The sequence below is a fragment of the Kryptolebias marmoratus genome, linkage group LG7, assembly GCF_001649575.2.
Source record: "Kryptolebias marmoratus isolate JLee-2015 linkage group LG7, ASM164957v2, whole genome shotgun sequence".
NCBI lineage: Eukaryota > Metazoa > Chordata > Actinopteri > Cyprinodontiformes > Rivulidae > Kryptolebias > Kryptolebias marmoratus.
In genome coordinates this window covers 21,841,791-21,856,698 of record NC_051436.1, presented here as the reverse complement: position 1 = coordinate 21,856,698, position 14,908 = coordinate 21,841,791, and the positions used below count along the sequence as shown (strand labels likewise).

General features: G+C 37.5%; 1 protein-coding gene across 2 annotated transcripts in view; it reads left to right on the top strand.

Annotated features, from left to right (window-relative positions):
• The window catches only part of supt16h (SPT16 homolog, facilitates chromatin remodeling subunit), a 24,036-nt gene extending 14,563 nt beyond the window's left edge, over nucleotides 1–9,473 (top strand). For both annotated transcript variants that reach the window (XM_017437496.3, XM_017437497.3), the window contains 11 exons: nucleotides 4,572–4,725; nucleotides 4,815–4,942; nucleotides 5,158–5,420; nucleotides 5,498–5,616; nucleotides 5,745–5,983; nucleotides 6,076–6,151; nucleotides 6,643–6,812; nucleotides 6,894–7,023; nucleotides 7,178–7,304; nucleotides 7,713–7,790; nucleotides 8,681–9,473. In XM_017437496.3, coding sequence (XP_017292985.1) covers nucleotides 4,572–4,725; nucleotides 4,815–4,942; nucleotides 5,158–5,420; nucleotides 5,498–5,616; nucleotides 5,745–5,983; nucleotides 6,076–6,151; nucleotides 6,643–6,812; nucleotides 6,894–7,023; nucleotides 7,178–7,304; nucleotides 7,713–7,790; nucleotides 8,681–8,778 — 1,582 coding nt within the window. In that variant the 3' untranslated portion in view covers nucleotides 8,779–9,473. The remainder of the gene's footprint in view (nucleotides 1–4,571; nucleotides 4,726–4,814; nucleotides 4,943–5,157; nucleotides 5,421–5,497; nucleotides 5,617–5,744; nucleotides 5,984–6,075; nucleotides 6,152–6,642; nucleotides 6,813–6,893; nucleotides 7,024–7,177; nucleotides 7,305–7,712; nucleotides 7,791–8,680) is intronic.
• Nucleotides 9,474–14,908: the final 5,435 nt, after the last annotated feature.

Genomic DNA, 14,908 nt, shown 5'->3' with positions numbered 1-14,908 from the left:
AGCATTATTGCACTTTCTATCAGTCACAATATATTCACCAACTTTCAATTTGGGTAAGGATGCAACAACCTTTGAATATCTTAAGGTGTTTTGGATGAGATGGATCAGAGCCACAGGAATAGCTTTGCATACTTTAAGATATTCATTACAAGAACAATTCAGATTAAATTTATTAATAAAATCTCTATGATTTAACAACAATCCATCACTACCCTTTAAGTCAGTTACAAATAAAATACCTTTTTCATACCAGTCAGCTTTAAAAATAGATTTTCTATTTATTAATATTGATCTGTTGTTCCACACTATGGATCCATGTGGGGTAAAATTGTGGGTGAAAACCATTTTCCAGAAATGCAGAACTTGTTTATGAAAATTAGACAGTAAAATAGGAATCTTGGTTAATTCAAAATCACATTTTATTCTAAATGAACCAATCAGAGCCTCAAAATCTAAGGCTCTAATTCCTCCCTTGTTATAATCTTTAATAAGATGAGATCGTCGTAAATAATGAGTTTTGTTCCTCCAGATAAACTGAAAGATTATTGAGTTAGTTTTCCTAATATTTTTGTCAGAGATAAAAACAGAATGGCAAGGATAAATTAATTTGGATACTCCCTCAGCTTTGGATAAAAGAGTTCGTCCAAAAATAGGTCTCTAGTTAACCAACGGCTCAGGGATTTCTTCATATTAGCCAAGCAACTTTCAATGTTTTCCTCTTCTCTTCTAGTATTATTATTTGAGATCAATAATCCCAGATATTGAACCTCAGACTTAACTGTGATGGAGGCAACAGACGCATCAGAGCAGGAATGGATCGGCAGAAGTTCACATTTATTAATATTGAGAGACAAACCAGACGCTCCGGAAAACATAAAAATGGATTTTAGCGCGATGTTTACCATAGTTTTATCCCTTAGAAAAATTGTTGTGTCGTCAGCAAATTGACTTATTTTGAACTCCTTAACAAGAAATTCAATACCATGCAAATATGAAGTTTTCATAATTAGAAGGGTAAGCATTTGAGTTGTTAATATAAACAATTTAGGTGAAATTGGGCAGCCCTGCCTGATTCCTCTACACATAGAGAAACTTGGGGTCATACTAGTTCCCATGGAAACTGAGCTATTTATATCACTATAAAATAATCTGATTATATTGCAAAATTTCTCTCCAAAGCCAAAAAATTTCAATGTTTTTATAATGAAGCCGTGTTCCAGTGAGTCAAATGCTTTAAAAAAATCCAGGAATAGAATCAAACTGTCTCTTTCAATAAAATTACAATAATCAATCATGTCAAAAATCAGTCTAGTATGATGATGGATATTTCTTCCTTTTATAAACGCTGACTGGCATTCATTAATAATCGTACCTAATCCACTATTTAAGCGATTGGCATAAACAAGAGCTAGAATTTTGTAGTACATAAAAGAGTGATGGGTCTCCAATTTCCTAGTAATAAAGGATCTTTCTTGGCTTTGGGGATTAGAGTAATCAAACCTCGTTTCATGGTGGGAGAGAGATTATTGTTTGAAATGCATTCCAACAAGGCGTCAAATAATAGTTTACGTAAATCTTTCCAAAAGAAGGTATAAAATTCAGTGGTAAACCCATCTAGACCTGGGGATTTAGCCTTTGCCAATTGTTGTATTGCTACGTCAAGCTCTTCAATATTTAAGTCATCATCCATGAGGTTTTTAAAATCGATATCAATTTTTTCAACACATTCCTGAAGTTCATCAAAAAAAGACTGGCAATTGGATTCAGAATATTTAGAGCAATAAAGATCACTATAAAATTTTTTAATTGTTAGATTTATTAAATCAGGGTCTTCAGTGATGCTGCCATTAATAAGTAGCTTTCCAATCTTCTTTTTTGGTTGTCTTTGTTTCTCAAGATTGAAAAAATATGAAGAATTTTTCTCACCGTCCTCAATCCACCGAGCCCTAGAGCGAATGAAAGCCCCTCTTGCTTTATCTAGAAAAAGATCATCTAGTTGGGATTTGAACACATCAAGCTCACTCAGCTCTTCAGAAGATAAAACAGATTTTGAACATAGGGAATTAATATTGCTAATAAGTTGGGATTGTTTCTGTCTCCTCAGCTTAGAAACAAGTTTACCCGTCTTTATTGCTGCCGTCCTAACATTAAATTTAAACCACTCCCACTTATTTAAGGGAGACATATTCATTACTGAAATATCTTTAATGAGGTTCAGGATTTCTGAACAAAAAGTTTTATTATTCAGTAGATTACTATTAAACTTCCAAGCTAAGATTGAAGGTGGTTTAGATTTATTTAGAGAGAGAAACAAGGTAACCGAACAATGATCTGTTAGAGGAGCCGCTGACATTTCACAGTTAGAAATATTATTTACCATATTATGAGGGATTAACCAATAATCTAGCCTAGAACATTGACCATTTCCAGAAGGGTGGAACCAGGAGTATTGTCTAGAAATAGGATTTCTAATTCTCCAGCAGTCCGTCAAATTTGTATTAGAGATTAAGTTTACAAAAATATCATTGTAGATATGATGCTGCCCCCTTTAGGGGAGACGATCAATCGATCCATCTGGAGCCACATTGAAATCACCTCCTAATATAACCTGATCAGTGGAATATTTTAATTTCCAATGTTTTATCATCACTCCGAGTTCCTCAAAAAACTTACTATTCATCGCTTTATTATTGTATCATATAGGCACACCAAAATGATCTTATTTTTATCAATTTCCACTATTGTAGTTACCCAGTGGCCATTTGTATCACTGACATAGTCCAAAACAGACCCAGAAAATTTGTAAAACATAATCATAACCCCGGCTGAATGTGAAGTACCATGACTAAAATAAATTTTGTCACCCCATTGAAGTTTCCAAAATTTCGCCTCTTCACTTGATGAATGAGTTTCCTGCAGAAAAAAACAATTTGCCTTTTGCTCCTTACAGTAAAGAAAAGTAGCCTTACGTTTGACACTGTTTTTTAAACCCCTAGTATTAAGAGAAAGTAGTGACAACATGAAAGAAAAACAGTAGTTGTGCAAGAACTAATTTATGAACGATTAGCAGGAATGATATAACATAGCCAGTAACAGCTGTATGAAATAGTGCGATAGCCCTTGAAACAATTACAAAATGAACCTACCAAACCAGAGGGAGTAAAAGAAAAAGGCGACTCAGTTAGTCAGGGTCCACTCTTCGATTATCGATCAGGACGAAGCCTTCCTTCAGGTATGCGCGTTTGCCTCTGCTCCTGGCTTCCTGAACCAGGGGCCACAGCTTGGCCCGGGCGAGTCTGTCCTCCTTAGAGAAGTCCTCCTTGAAGCTGATGTGCTTCTCTTTACAAACTTTAGCATCTTTGGATTTCTTCCAGACCTCATCCCGCATAGTTCGCATCCCGAACTGAATGATGACGGCTCTAGGACGGTTGTTATCCGACAAGGAACCAGCTTTTTTCCCCAATCGGTGAACGGTGTCGACTGTATCACGCAGCCGATCCACGGAGACAGGAATGATCCTAGTAAGGATCCCGATGATGGATTCCCGAAGGTTTTCATCTTCTTTCTCGGGCAGTCCGGTCACTCTTAGGTTCCAGCGCCTCTTGTACCGAGCATGGTCATCACAGGAAATCCTCAGCGCTGTGTTTTCTTTTTTGAGACGATCAACTGTAGCTTGAAGTTCTGATATGGCCTTCTTGTTTGCATCAATGGCGACAGTATTAGCTTCAACACGTTTTTCGATGCTTTTCAGAATTTCAGTCTGGTTGTCGATCTTACTATTAAGTTCTCCTAGCACACGAAGAATGGCGTTAGCTGTGTCATCCTTACATTCAGGCTCATGCAGCTTCATCTTCTTCTTGTTTTTGTTCTTAATAGGCGTGTGATCCCAGTTCACCTTCTGTTCTTTAAAAGAAGGATCAGATGTGGCCCCGACCATCTCCATTTCTTCAATAATGTCTTTGTCGCAAGCCTCTAGAAGGGCGGATCGATTGTAGTCATGTTCAGACATGCTAGCGTCCGAACCTTAACACCGAGACGACAAAAGAACAACAACAAAAAAAACCTAAATAGTCTCATAAAATTGTTAGAATAAGAATAAAAATCTAAAAACCTTTACAACGGGGCTAAAGCACCAAAATGAATGATGAATCTAGGCTAAAAAGAAAAAATAAGCGACAGCCTGCAAAATCAACACCTCTCACTCTGCCATCTTAGGACCTCTCCCCCATCGGTGCACAACTGTCGTGGGTTGGAGGGAAAACGTGAAAATATCAGGAGCAGAGACAAAAGGGGGAAATGCAAATTGCAGGAATTTAGGATCTGGCTGCAGCCCATCAGTGGTCAGGATGGTGAAGGATTTTGTTTAATTAAAAAAAAAAAAACTGTTTGGGACAATAGAGCTTTTCACTAAACACTTCAAGCCGGGACTAACCCAGACCCTGACTGCTGTTTTCTTCTTTTCCCCCTCTGAGTAACTGAAAAACTCAGCTGAAGGCAAAGTGACCTTTTATTTGTACAAATATTTAATTAAATCTCTGCTCTTAAACTGAGTCTTCATCTTTATCTCTCAGGGCCAGAAAATCAAACGTGTCTTATAAGAACGTGTCTCAGATGCCCAAAGAAAAGGAGATCAAGGACATGAAGATTTTCATCGACAAGAAGTACGAAACTGTCATCATGCCCGTTTTTGGCATCGCCACGCCGTTTCACATCGCAACCATCAAGGTACACTGGGGTTTAAACTGTTAAATAAAAGGTGTAAAGCTAGCATTTATTGATGAACTTGTGTTTGTTTTTGTTCCTTTTTCCTCTAGAACATCAGTATGTCTGTAGAAGGAGATTACACGTACCTGAGGATCAACTTCTACGTCCCCGGCAGCTCTCTGGGACGGCAGGAGGGAAACATCTTCCCCAACCCAGACGCCACTTTTGTCAAAGAAATGTGAGTTTGTCCAAACATCTTCAGCTGTTGAGTTTCTGTAAATTATATTATATTTTATATAATATTCCATGTAAGCCACTGTTGTTCAAAAGAACTGAACATTATCCAGGGTTTTCATAAATTATTTATTCCTTTTGAATATTGTATTTTTTATATAAATAACCGGTTTTACAGTTTTGTTTTGTTTTTAAATCTTCTTCCACCCTCTCCCTCAGCACGTACCGAGCATCCAACCTGAAGGCTCCAGGCGACACGTCGGTACCCTCCACCAACCTTCAGAACGCCCTTCGCATTATCAAGGAGGTACAGAAGCGCTACAAGACGCGAGAAGCCGAAGAGAAAGAGAAGGAAGGCATCGTTAAACAAGACTCGCTGGTCATCAACCTAAACCGCAGCAACCCCAAACTCAAAGACCTCTACATTAGACCCAACATCACCCAGAAGAGGATGCAGGGTTCACTGGAGGCACATACTAATGGTGAGGAAACAGGAAAACACTTCAAGAGACATATTGGCCCAATAATATATTACAGTTCTTGATTCTTGCCTTTTCAGGTTTCCGTTTCACCTCAGTCCGCGGCGATAAAGTGGACATTCTTTATAACAACATTAAACACGCCATCTTCCAGCCATGTGACGGCGAGATGATCATCGTTCTGCACTTTCACCTTAAGGTATGTAGGTTCATTGAAGTCACTGCCCTTTATTCAACTTTATGTTTCGACTTCAGAGCAGCTCTTTAGAGGCTTTGATTGGCGGCCATTTGTAAACGGGAGCTTGACCTGCTTTTTGTTTGCCCCAGAACGCCATCATGTTTGGTAAGAGGCGCCACACAGATGTGCAGTTCTACACGGAGGTCGGGGAGATTACCACAGACCTGGGGAAACATCAACACATGCACGATCGGGACGACCTGTATGCCGAGCAGATGGAGCGCGAGATGAGGCACAAGCTCAAATCCGCCTTCAAGAACTTCATCGAGAAGGTGGAAACACTGACGAAGGAGGAGCTGGAGTTTGAGGTGCCCTTCAGAGATCTGGGGTGAGTAGATTGGACCATGGAAAATTAACTTTAGGAAGAGGAGAGAGATGTGAAAACAGATAGGATGATGGTTTGGTCCGTTTTGTCTGCAGGTTCCAGGGCGCCCCCTACAGGAGCACCTGCTTATTACAACCTACATCTAGTTCTCTCGTCAACGTGACTGAATGGGTAAGAAGTAGGTTTGCAAAAATCCAGGAATATTCAAGGTTGGAAACTTTCCATAGGAATTAACAAGGGTTTATTGGAATAAATGGGAATAAACCTGGAATTTTAAAATATGGAAAGTTGGCCTCTAACAGGGATTTCAAACATAATTGGGGAGAAAAGATATCTTAGCATAATGTCGACTGAAACATTAAATATGTTACTTTCATAAACTTTGGGTCAACCCCATTATCTGCTTGTGACAAAACAAAATGTTTGTGTGTTTGTTGGGTATGATACAATTTGCTTAAATTACTCCCAATTTTTAGTTGATTCCCTTAAATTCCCATGGATATTTCCAAAATTCCCCAGCTTAACTTCCAGTGGAAAGTTTTTAGGAATTAAAATTTTCCTCTCCTTTGCAACCCTAGTAAGAGCACAAAGATGCTAATATATTTATATTAAATTACAAAAACTTTATCTGATTGTTCTTGGTTCACTTCTGTTGTCTTTAGCCGCCGTTTGTGGTGACCCTCGATGAGGTGGAGTTGGTCCACTTTGAGCGTGTGCAGTTCCACCTAAAGAACTTTGACGTGGTCATCGTCTACAAGGACTACAACAAAAAGGTCACCATGATCAACGCCGTGCCCGTAAACTCTCTGGACCCCATCAAGGAGTGGCTGAAGTAAGGGCCCGCTCTGCGTGACACACAAACATAAACACCGGCGGAGTTTTCACCCAGTTTCCTCTGGTTTCTTCTTTGCAGCTCCTGTGACATCAAGTACACAGAGGGAGTCCAGTCTTTGAACTGGACCAAGATCATGAAGACCATCGTCGACGATCCAGAGGGTTTCTTCGAGCAGGGAGGCTGGTCTTTCTTGGACCCTGAGAGTGAAGTGAGAAGCAACACTTTATTTAACTAATCAAAAACCTTTTTGGCCTTATTTTTTTATTATTTTATGTCTTGAATTTCCATTACAGTCACAAATTCAGGGAGAGAAAAAAAACAAACCAAATTTTGTTGTACAGTTTTTGACATTTTTGTTTTAGGGAAGCGGCGCCGAGGAAGACTCGGAGTCAGAAATGGAGGATGAAACGTTTAACCCATCTGCAGACGAAGAGGAAGAGGAGGAGGAAGACAGCGATGAAGATTACAGCTCAGAGACAGAAGACTCGGGTATCTTTTTATTTATTTTTACTGATTTAGGGGTTTTGAATAAGTTTGATAGCGTTGTCAAAGTATTGTTCACTAATTCATATTCACATGAATTACTGACAAATGATAAGGTGATGGACAATTAATCAACTATTTGTCAGTAAATCAGTGAAAATGTTAGGTCAGTTTCAGGTGGTGCTTTTAAATTTAGGACTTGTTTTTCATTTAGGAACACCTGAGCTGCTGGTGGGAAATAAGTTGGTCTAGAAGCAGTTTATTAAAAATGTTTCTTTCAGTGTGGTATGACAATGGCATCAAGGATTTCAGTATCAGAATGTTAGTGTTGTGACAACTCTACTCCTGGATGAGGTTTTTAGACATTTTTATGGCTAGAAAAGCTGACTTCTGTTTGTTCTTGGTGTCCTGTAGTGGATTACAGTGCTTCACTGGGCAGCGAGGAGGAGAGCGGGAAGGACTGGGACGAGCTGGAGGAGGAAGCCAGGAAAGGTTTGTGTCTACAGGATGAATAACATCACATCAGGCAGGGATTCTGAAATGTGGGGTTGTGAGCCCACAGTGGGTCATGAAATACCAAGTGGGGGTCCTCAGGTAATCTTCAGAAATTAAACAAAATCTTAAAATAATTGTATAGTTTCCCCATATTTGTTACAAAAGATAAAAAAACAGTCGTGTCCAATACTAGTAATACCGCAGTTGTATGATTGCTCAGATAGTAACAGAGATTTTCAGAATTGCTGTCTCTGAACATATGGGGGTAGGGGATTGCCTCGTTGATGCTAAAATCCAATTTTCTGTCTGTCCTACACAGTTATTGTTGATATTTTTCAGAGATTCAATTAAAAAATGGGATCTAGTTGTCATTGAAACAAGCTGCTGGTAACAAAGAGCATAAAGATGCAATTCAAAACTAGTTCTTTTATAAGTTGTGCGCTGACGCAAAGTATTTCATCCCTGGAGTTTAGCAGCAGTCAAGTCACAGTTAAGTGGCTTAACAAACAGGAAGAGACTTGAAAATGTTCAGAATGGGCTAAAATGGTTGAGAAAAGCCAAAGAAAACATTGAAAGCCCAAAGAAGTCTGTCTGCTGATGACTTGGGGCTGTGTTCACAGATTACTTTTTATGTGTTGTTAATTCTGTGGGAGGAAACTAAACCTCTCTGAACTTCCTGTGTAGATTTTCTGAGCTCAGGTCTGAATAGTTTTATTGCTGCAAGGAAATTAGATTTGTTTTTCTAATCAAATCTCAGGCTCCCCCTCTGCGTTGATATTTGCGAGTGTTCAGGTCCGATGGATCCGTGACGCCAGGGCTTGCTTTGGGAGCAAACAGCGCCTGCAGTTTGATGCTGAAGTCTTACTATGTCTCTTCTGTCCTCTCAGCTGACAGAGAGAGTCACTATGAAGATGAGGACACTTCAAACAGGAAGAGGAAGGTCCGATCATCAGTCCCACCCAGGAAGAAGAAGAGACGATCCTAAGCTTCTAACGCACGCACACACACACACACACACACACACACACACACACACTCATTCACACACTGCCAAACCCAGTTTACCTTCCAACCTTTACCCCAACTGGCTCTTTCCACCCATTTTCAGACAAACCATCTGTACATAGATGTAGAAACTCCTCACCCTCTCTTTTTATTTTCATTTTTGTGTTTGTCGGTGAAGTGTTGTGTTGATAAAGAACCAGCAGGACCGTCGCACTTCATTCAACAACTTTTTTCTTTTCTTCTTTTCTTATTGCCCATGGGTGGGGCTGGGGGGGGTTGTTTGTGTGTGTGCATGTGTGTTTAAAAGGGTTTTTATTGCAAATGTTTTCTGTTCAAATTTCATTTCTTAATTAATGAAAAATTAAAAAAAGGAACTTGACATATCCTCTGCCAAGTGTTTTTATATAAATTTAAAATGACAAACATCAGCTTCTCAACGTTTCACTTCCTTTTCTTGTTTTCTTTCAATTTTTTTTTCATGTTTTCTGAATTTTCTTTTTTTTTTAAATGGGGTTTGTAAGCTTACACACACACACAAACAAACACCTGCATCATCTTCCTCACACTTGTTCTGTTTCTTTTTTGATTCATCAGAGTAGATATGATGTTGTACTGTTCAATTCTGAAAATCCTCTTTTTGTGTTTGTAATAAAATTAAAAGGAACTGTAGATTTTTTTCTGTCGCCTGTTTGTCTTTTCCCCCCCACTTATTGGGTAAATGATTTGTTTGAATATTGAAAAAAATCTAACAATCTGAAGACAGTTTAAAATGTTATAGACTTTTATCCTTTGAGTGTTGAAATCATTTACTTTTTGTGCCGACAACTCTAAAGTTAGCCCACTGTCACAGTGACCAGATTTGTTAAGTAAAGCACAAAAGCTGTGTTTGACTGCAGCCACATTAATCAGACCCTCCAGGATTTCGCGATGTTGCGATCGCAACTATTAACGCAAAATCGAGCAAACCCCACAAAATCGCAACTTTGCCCAAAACACCGTAACTTTAACCCAATATTTATTGTTTCTAAAGTGATTCGCCACCTATTCTGCGGTCTAGTCTCTTCTTTGTGGGTTTGAGTAGCGTGGAATACAAAATAAGCCCAAATAACTCACGAAGAAGACACCTGACGTCACATCCTGTTAACATCAGAATGCCGGGAGCGTGCAGGAGCAGCGACAGAAGCCAAAATGTGTGCTAATGCTTCACATTTGCACACAAAGATTTCAGCAAAGGACCGCACAAACCAGTTTCCTCCCCAGCTGCAGGAGAGTGGGGGAGAAGCTGTTTTGCACGTCCTGCAGTGTAATCATGGAACATAAACGCATCGACAAACACTTTGTGTCTGCAAAACATGTGAGGAGAGCTGCAGACCAGGGACAATCCAGAAATGGTCATGAATGTCAGTTTAGAAGCTATCAAAGTTCTCAAATAAAGCACCTTTTGAGAATGTCAATGTTTGTTGGTAATTATCTTACAAAACTAGTAAGTATTTTTGGTTTATATATTAAAAGTTAATAGTTTTTTTATTGATTTTTAGAAAAAAAATCGCAACTTTTAGGAAAATGCCCTGCGAAATCAGGCATTTTAGCTGCAACAATTACAAAAAATGCCCGCGAAATCCTGGAGGGACTGAATAATGTAGGTCAATCATGTGACTCGAGTGCCCACATACTTTTCAGCAGATTCAGCCCGGTGCTTTGTTTACATTGAGTGCATACCCATATTTCAGAAATGGGCCTCACCAATAGATGTTAAACTGGAAAACCACTGGAGTAAATTCTTTTTAAATTGCATCATTTGATAAAATTCAGGATAACCTATTTATGTTTGACTTCATGCTTTGCAATGATGACCTTTTAAGATTTCTCATTTTTGTTTTACAACTTTTACCTAAAAAACTATACTAATTCAAAACCAGTTTGTATAAAATTGAACACAGCAATTTTCTCTTTCCAACAAGAAGTGTACATTTTTCTTCAATTGAAAGCACACACTGAGTTTGGAGAGCAACAATGTCCACTGGAAATGCTTCTGAGTTTATCAATTTTAATCTGGCATGTTCTTTGTTTTCAGTGGGAATCTCTGCCCTCAGTTTGTTAAAATAAAGTTTTCTTTGACCTTGCAGCAAAGGATGGAAGTTTTATATGTTCCTGTAAACTGCAAACAAATAGGAGATTATTCAAATAATTTAAACCCAAATTTGGAGCTTTAATGTTCTTTTAAAATGTAGGACTCTTTGATTTGTTTTTTCTTACAATAAATACTTAAATGTGTGCAAAACAAAAGACCTGTTGTTTCATAGAGAAACAACAGGTCTTTGGACCAATCTTACCTCTCAATTTGTTAAACCGTCACTCAGAACATCAACACACTTTTTAGTCTTTAGTTTTTTTGCTTTTTAGAAAACAATCAGAGAAAAATACATGTTTTGTCTTCCACAGAACAACTCAAAAATCTAGTCATTTAGTGAGATAAAAGTGAAATTCTGAAATCATGTTTGGGGTTCACTCATCCTTTTTGACATTCTGCTAAAACTTTTTGCTCCTATACAATTCAAGTTTATTAATAACTAATTTGTGAGAAGAAAAAACATTTTCCTGGTTGCACAAATAGGAGATTTCATATAAAGATTATAAGTATGTGAGGTCTGATTATGCTCTGCAGGGTAAATTGATCAGATTCTCTGTCTCTTTGGAAGTTTGAAAACAGTTTAAAACTCATTAATGCAGGATTAGAACATCATGATGCCACTCCTGAAGGAGAGACTGTATGCATTCAATTTTTAGAGTAGATCAGTGGGGAAAAAATATAATTTTATAATGTCACAATATTTTTTTTCTGTCATCAGCTACGAGCAAAGTTACAAACATTAGTTTAGAAATTAAAACTGATATTGTCAATAAGACTGGACATTGTTGTTCAACTAAACTCATTAGAAATAACTGTCTCTGTACAAGCTGTCTGCAGGACATCTCAGTATTTCAATAGAAAAAAAAGAACAACCCAGCTGAACTACTATTGAACAGAATACTGAGGTCCTCAAACAGGCTCTGCTGGGCCATTTTAATTTGCATAATGATCTGTTTAAATCTACCTTCGAACAACGGGCGCTCAGGACGTCAACGAAGGAAGTCGTTTTCTGGTTGAACTTAGTTCAGTTGAAATAAAAACATTTTGATGGTGCTCTCTTTAAACCTGCTTGTTAAATACTTTTCTAAGGAACTCTAGAAATCACGGAGCAGAGAATGAAGTTAACACTTATTTTGGGTAAGTCATATATAAACAAAGAGATAAGACCTACAAATTAATGTTACATGATTAGACAATTAGGATAGATTAAAGTTAAAGATATTATTTCAAAAGTACTTCTACAAATGTAATCAATTATTAGGATTTATTATACAAGCATCAACATTTGTAAATAGTGAACATTATAAGCAAAAAGAAAATCTTCTCTTGAGCTGTAATGAATGACATGTTAAACTTCATATTTACAGGCTCTTTGTTTCTTAGCTTGAAGATTACTCAGCAGGCAGGTAAGAAAGCATTTTGGATTAGAAAATATATTTACGTACATATTAAGTTAAAACTGAAATTTGTAAAAACAAACAAAAAAACCTACAAATACAGTTTTTCTAAATGTACCTAAACTACTAAACCACATTGTGCAAATTGTGCTCAAGTTGAAGGTGTTCTGCAGGCTGATGACACATGTTGATATTTTATAAATAAACTGTTAAAGTAGATGTTTAGTTCAGCCCTAAAACATTTTATTGTGATAAAAGAGCCTTTAAAAAAAATAAATAAATCAAAGCCCATATTTCTTTCCGTTTTAGAATATTTTTGTATTAAATTGTCAGTACTTTGTAAATCACTTTGACGGGTTCTTAAGATTTCTCTTATGTGATGGATGGTTTGGTAAAGGCATCAAACCTTTGATAAGTGCTATCATCTATAAGTGTTGTCATCATTGTATGTACCCATACAATGACAAACTTTCTCTGCATTTGATCCATCGCTCATGTGAGACGCACACAAGTGGAGCAGTGGACAGCATACTGTCCTAAAGCCCTCAAAAGAGAGACAGACAAAGAGAGGTAGAGAAGCCCTTGTACCTTTGGGTCAATTTGACCCAAAGGACACAGGAGGGTTAAATAGCTGCCCAGGGAGCAGTTTCTTTTGCTCAAGAACACTGAAACATATGAGCATGGCAGGGAATCAAACCTGCAACTTTCTGGTCTTAAAACAACTGCCACATCCACTGCGCCACAGCCACATTTTCTGGTTAAGTGAAAAAGGTTAAGGTCAACAGACTTCAATCACTTCCTTGATACCACTTGATGCTGCTGTGAAAGTTTCTTATTGTGAACATTCAGAAGCATTTAGGTTGAAACACTGAGCAAATATTTAGGCCTGGACTGGATCATATGTTTAAAACTGCTCCCTTTTTATTAGAGAATAATCCAAATTTGCCACAGAGCCACTTAAAAAAAACTTTGAAAATTAAGAAAATATTTGACTGTCTATTTCGTGTTTATAAAACATGTTGATTAAATCAATCTATCAAAGTCTCCTAACCTTGTGAGGTTTTTCAACCAGTTCAATTCAAAGAAATCAGGAAATTAGTAATATTTTAGGACAATTTAACTGTAGCAAGGCATGATGCACTAAAGTTTGTTTTTTTCCAATAAAATATAAAAGATAATAAAACCTTAGCAATAAAATGTTCCACAATGTCAGTGTTACTATTTAAAATAGTCCTGTCTCTGAAAACACCACCTTTACACCATGTTAATAACAAGGATTTGCATGTTCTATATGTTTGCTGCACTCCGTACTCTCAGGTGAACTGGCCATCATTATCCACAAACAAATCTTTGTACCAACTTATTTATATTCTTATAATACACCTAAGCATAGCAGCCATAACCTACACTCACAGTCCTTTGTCACTTTTACTTTGTCCTCAGTACTTCCTGGACTCAAAAAAAACTTATTTTTCTACCATCCCCCTTCTTTTTGCAACAAGTAACAAGAAGACTTGAAACTGTTAAGCTTAGTTCTATTAAAGGATTTGATGTATCTTTTAATAAAAATTTATAAGTAAATTTGGTGACCAAATGCTATCTCCCACATGGGTCTATTTACCATGGAAACAGCTGAAGGAACTGGAACTTATGTTTATATTTATATATATTATATTTACCAGCCAAGCAGTTTTGCAGAAGCTGCATGTTTGAATACTGTGGTTTGTCTTAATGGAGCTCCACCTCCCTGCTTGATTCCTGATAATAATCCTTGACAGAAGTCTTACTCGTTCTCTTTTCTTTAATGTTTAGCAGCAGATTCACAATGATATTTCCACTTAAACATGTTTAATGAGATTTTACTCTTGTCCAGTTCCGCCATATTTGTTTACGTACACAGACTACAGCCAGACAAATGTAGAACAGTCACATGACTCAATCTTCCAGGCGGTTTTTGGTGAATTCAGCTGAGTGAGTTGTTTACATTGAGAGCGTACCCACATTTTAGAATTGCATATTACTATATCTGAAAAACTACTGAAGTAAACGCTTTCAAATTTCACCATTTGGTATAGTTCATGTTTTGCAATGAGTAGCTTTAATTGCAGTATGCAGTGCACTGACTTTGATTGTCTAACTAATTTCTTGTGTGTTCACTTAGAATAAATCTCTCTTACAAATGACACCTCGTGTCTCAGTGAGATTACTTGTATTAATAAAGGTTGAAAAAAGGTTTTGGCAAAGATGTTAGTGAACTCCCTTTTTGAATCTTCACGAATATTTTTTTAACCACAGCTCCACTGACTTTTTGAGTTCAGAGCGAATATGAAAAATTTAGGAGCAAAATTTAAGCATTTTTTTAAATGTAATTTGTCTAGTATCCTGGTCCTGGTCCTGGTCCTGGTCCTGGTCCCGGTCCTGAGCCTGGTCCTGGTCCTGGTTCTTCTGGAAGTTTCTTCCTGTTAAAAGGGAGTTTTTTTCTTTCCAGTGTCTCCAATCTGCTGCTCAGGCTGGCAGACTGTGTGAATAAATGAGTTATCTTTGTTTAGCTCAACACAAAGATAACTCACACAAAAAAAAAA